We start from the raw sequence: 5,600 nt of genomic DNA, 5'->3' as shown, positions 1-5,600 counted from the left end.
GTACACCACGAAAAGTACACTGATAGCACTACCTCCCTCTGAAGTTAAATACCATGTAGATTCTTGGTTCAAATTCCACGTTAAGCATAAATGATGCTCATCTATTTTGCGTGATGGAATGAATCTCATAGGGTTCAGGTGGCCTGGTGGTAGCGTCCTTGCCTGGTGATTGCCAGACTGGGGTTCGAGTCCCGCTCAAACTCGTTGGTCCCTTTGGTCGCTGCAACCTCACCCTCCTTGTTATCTAAGGATTATGAGTTTGGGGGAGCCTATAGGACTATCAGCTGTCATCAGCAGCAATTGTCTGACCCTCCTTGGTCCTGGCTTGGGCGCTGATTTTATATATATATATAATATATATATATATATATATATATATATATATATATATATATGATCAGTCTTTAGGGCATTGTACTACTTGGTAGGACAATGTCACTGTCCCTTGCCTCTGCCATTCATGAGCGGCCTTTAAACCTTTAATCGTTTTTGTCCTGATTTATAAAAAGCGCCGGTCTCTCTCTCTCTCTCTCTCTGACTAATAAATACTTTAACAAGGATTTATTTCCTAGTCTTTTTAACTGCGTTAAATTTTCATTCGCTAATTTATGACTCCCCAAAAATCAGTTGATATTTCACTAAACCTTGTTTTACCTAACATTGAAATGCAGTAGCCTTTTCCTACTGGAAAAATATGAGCTTTAATGTGTGATCGTTAAAGGTTTTATAGGTTTTCCGTATAATTAATCGAGATTTATCCAAAATTTATCAACGATTAATCTAATTACATAATGATACTCTTAATTAGTTCCCTTAGTTTCAATTTGAATTTTCATATCGATAAAAGAGAAACATGAGTAATTATAAGTGTGTATTATGTGTTGATAGAGAATTAATTTCTCTCTCTCTCTCTCTCTCTCTCTCTCTCTCTCTCTCTCTCTCTCTCTCTCTCTCTCTCTCTCTCTCTCTCTCTCTCTCTCTCTGTATATATATATATATATATATATATATATATATATATTATATATATATATATATATAAATTATATATATATATATATATATATACAAACATATATATATATATACAGTATATATATAATTTATTTATATATATATATATACTGTATATATACATATATACATATATATAATACATAATACATAATATATATATATATATATATATATATATATACATATATATATATATATATATATACATATATATATACTGTATATATACATATATACATATATATATATATATATATATATATATATATACTGTATATATACATATATACATATATATATATAATACATAATACATAATATATATATATACATATATATATATATATATATATATATATATATATATACTGTATATAAGTACATACATAAATATAGCAATCCCACAGCCCACAGTTATTAGATTCGATTAGCCAATCCTGTGTTGTTCCAACTCCTAGTTTCAATGGCCCCCAATATACCCAGCGGTAAATTTTTGATTACCATTTCATGGAGTAAAAGAGAAATACAGTTTTATGAGAATCAATAACTCCCCCCCCCTGGTAGAATTTCTGAGAAATATAAATGCTACTTTTTTCTGGCAATAAACTATCGACAGAAGACAAAGTTGCAAGTTATACATAAACACACACATTTTATATATATATATATATATATATATATATATATATATATATATATATATATATATATATAAATATATATATAATATATATATATATATATATATATATATATAAATATAAATACATATACATACATATACATAATGCGAGTGTGCATGTTCAGTGTGTATGTTTACCTTGGACTTGCAATCATATTAATTCGATCCCAATATAAAAGACGTAATTAATATCGCAATGAGAGTATTGCATACCTTTCGGAAAATGAAGATTTCATACGATATGCTAAACTTAGTTTTGATTTATTCTACAGCAAAAGATGTAAATATCTTCATAAATTCTATTGCAACTGTTATTTTTATCATTATCAAAACTGTATTGATAACCAATAATCCTACAAACAGCGTTGGAGCTACAGTTATGATAATCGTATCTATTATTACAGGATGAGTACTACAACAAATGATATTGTAAATTTATTTTCTTCTTATACGTAATACTTTTTCCGGATCAGTATAACTCAAGACGGAATAACATAATGTGTGATCGTCGGTCGCTTGGTTCCCGCACTGTGACGTCACTGGTGCACTTAGACTGGGCAGTGCACTTGATTATTATGTTTTGATAGTCATTTTTCCTATGCTGGTGTTCACAATTTCCATAGGGGAATAGAAATATAGGTGTATATATATATATATATATATATATATATATATATAAATATACAGTATATATATATAAATATACAGTATATATATAAATATATATAGTGTATATATGTATATATATACATATATATACATATATACTGTATATATATATATATATATATATATATATATATATATATATATATATATATATATACTGTATTATATCATCATCATCTCCTACGCCTATTGACCCAAAGGGCCTCGGATAGTTTTCGCCAGTCGTCACTATCTTGAACTTTAAATTCAATACTTCTCCATTCATCTCCTACTTCGCCCTTTATAGTCCTCAGCCATGTAGGCCTGGGTCTATGCAGTATAATGTTATTCAGTCTTGGTATAACCCACATTATCACTTCATGATATCTATAAACATTACCTCTTTGTAATTTAAATTCTTCTTCTTATTATTATTATTATTATTATTATTATTATTATTATTAATTGCTAAGCTACAACCCCAGTTGGAAAAGCAGGATACAATAAGCTCAGGGGCTCCAACAGGGAAAATAGTCCAGTGAGGAAATGAAACAAGGAAAAATAAAATATTTTAACAGTAACAACACTGAAATAAATATTCCCTATATAAACTATAAAGACTTCAGTACTTTGTGTTAATAGTTGAGAATAATTCAATTGCAATTTTCATTTATTCGCTGTATTCCTTGTATCTGAAATACTGCCGTTTAAGTCGAATAAAGTATGATAAACGATGTTTGAATATGCATAATGTGCGCCAGGAAATTCAAAATAATTATGAATCCTCATATGTGTGCAAATGAAAGGTACAAATGGCTTTTAGAATGCTGAAAATTACAATAATGATGAAAACCATTATGATAATCTGACACAAAATCATTAAATCACGTTGCTTAAATGGTATACACAACTCATTGCCTCCGCCAACAAAGTTGGAAGGATGTTATGTTTTATCCCCTGTTTGTGTGTGTGCGAAAAACCTCCTGGCCACAATTTTAATCGTAGAGTAATGAAACTTACAGGGGTTAACTGTTATGTAAAAAGCTGGATCTCATTAAGGTTTGGAAGCTTAAGGTCAAAGGTCAAGGTCATGGTCAAGCAAAAGGTCGAGAAATAAGCTGCCATAGCGGAGGTCTGCGCTCTACTGAGTGGCGCCACTCTAGTTCCCAATTCATTCACATTCATGTCACTATAATCTAACAGTTTCGAAATTTTCTTCTAACAGATGCATCTAAAGAGCTTTAGTGCGGATTGGTGAACAGACAAACAAGGATAGAATTAGCTTTGGTCCATGAATTACTATCGTGGAAAAACTTAAAATCTAGTCAGATGGTATCCAAACACTGCATTTAGACAAGCAGTAAAAACATTACCTTATCTAATTTTGTATAGATATAGCTATTATTATTATTAATCTTATAATTACTTGCTAAGCCACAACCCTAGCTTGGAAAAGCAGGATGCTATAAGCCCAGGGGCCCCGACAGAAAAGCCCAGTGAGGAAAGGAAACAAGGAAAAAAAAATAGTTTAAGAACACTAACAGCATTGAAATGAACATCTTAAGAATAATAACCGCATTAAAATAAATATTTCCAGCATAAACTATACAAACTTTAACCAAAAAAGAGAGAAGAGAAATAAGATAGAATAGCGTGCCAGAGTTTACCCTCAAGCAAGAGAACTAACACAAGACAGTGAAAGACCATGGTACAGATACTGAATAGATAATTTCGGTGCTGTTGTGGTATGCGATCTCATTTATGGAGTGATCTCAGAAATTATTCTTTTGCTTTGGTATGCCATCTCAATATTTTTAATAGGTAAAAAAAAAAAAAACAAGAATAATAGAAAATCTAATTGTTCTTGCTTCGCCGTGAGATCGCTTCGCTTGCCAAAATATAAAAACATCAAGCTCCGTATATACTGGCAAGCGGTAATGTTGAGCTGCGCACGCCAACATCAATGATTGATTACTATTTCTTAGATAATTATTCCAGGTGTATATATATATATATATATATATATATATATATATATATACACAAATACATATATATGTATATACATATACATAAATATAAAATATATATATATATATATCTATATATATATATTTATATATATATATATAGTGTATATATATGTATATATACATATATAATACATATATATAAATATATATTATACACACACACATACACACACACATACACACACACATATATATATATATATATATATATATATATATATATATATATATATATATAGTGTGTGTGTGTGTGTGTGTGAATAAAATTAAAAGCCTGCTTAAACTGCTGAGAAAAAAGAAAAATTTAAATAAAAGTAGGGAAGTAATTATTGACTGCAAGGGGATCGCTCATTCAAGGCTACTAAATAATTGAGCAGTGCTTTGATGGTTGAGGATGTGGAGAACATCTGTACTGCTGATAACTTCTCAGGGAGGGGGTGAACGCCCTTAGGAGTTATGGGATAGCCCAAGAATGCAACTTCCCTGGCACCAAAGGTACACTTGACGTACCTTATTACAAAGCTGTTCTGCTGCAGGCGGTCGAGCATGATGTGTAGGTGTCGTAGGTGGTCCTCTTTAGATGGGGTGGAATATTAGTATATCATCTACTTAATATATGTAGGAAACGTCCCTTAAGATGCCATCCATGAGTCGTTGAAATGGGGCCCCTGCATTATGAAGGGCAAAGGAGGAGTAATTGAAAGTATATGAGCCAAACCAGTGTCCATGACGAACTTGGTGATGTCTTCTGGGTTCATGGGAACGCATTAATACCCCTTAATGAGGCCGAATCTAGAATAATAGTAGCACAACTGATGCCGACGGGTGTCAACCAGTGGCTGTTGAGAGCATTAGTAGGGGCGGCATAACTAAGTGGCATGCATCTTCGACACTACCCAGACACGTCACGAGGTGGGCATCAATGGCCTACAGCATTCACCTCAGCTTCAGTCGGCGTTATATGGTTGTCCACGTCAGGAGTGTTGTTAATGAAAATCTTGACTGTGGGGAAATGGCTGTCCATATGGGCGTCAACTCTGGTTTTCAGGTCCTTCATGGAGAAGGTATTGACATCGGGATGGGTGGCTCGCACCGGTTCCGGCAGGCATTATACCCAAAGGGCATGAAGTAGGTTCACGTCATAAGGATAACCGTCTGCAGCATGCTGAAGGCGGACCAGTGATGCTTTTTGATCTTCCAATGGTTGTTGAGTGAATTGA

At 32.2% G+C, this 5,600-nt stretch overlaps 1 protein-coding gene across 1 annotated transcript in view; it reads right to left on the bottom strand.

Annotated features, from left to right (window-relative positions):
* LOC137652357 (SUMO-interacting motif-containing protein 1-like) overlaps positions 1-5,138 on the bottom strand; it is a 195,180-nt gene extending 190,042 nt beyond the window's left edge. Inside the window, exons 1-2 of the mRNA XM_068385761.1 lie at positions 5,099-5,138; positions 4,715-4,954 (exon numbers count right to left, since the gene is read on the bottom strand). Coding sequence (XP_068241862.1) covers positions 4,715-4,954; positions 5,099-5,138 — 280 coding nt within the window. The remainder of the gene's footprint in view (positions 1-4,714; positions 4,955-5,098) is intronic.
* Between the last annotated feature and the right edge of the window lie 462 nt (positions 5,139-5,600).

This window comes from Palaemon carinicauda, chromosome 1 (assembly GCF_036898095.1).
Source record: "Palaemon carinicauda isolate YSFRI2023 chromosome 1, ASM3689809v2, whole genome shotgun sequence".
NCBI classification, from domain to species: domain Eukaryota; kingdom Metazoa; phylum Arthropoda; class Malacostraca; order Decapoda; family Palaemonidae; genus Palaemon; species Palaemon carinicauda.
The sequence above is the reverse complement of the archived record's forward strand: the minus strand, read 5'-3'. Positions and strand labels throughout refer to the sequence as shown.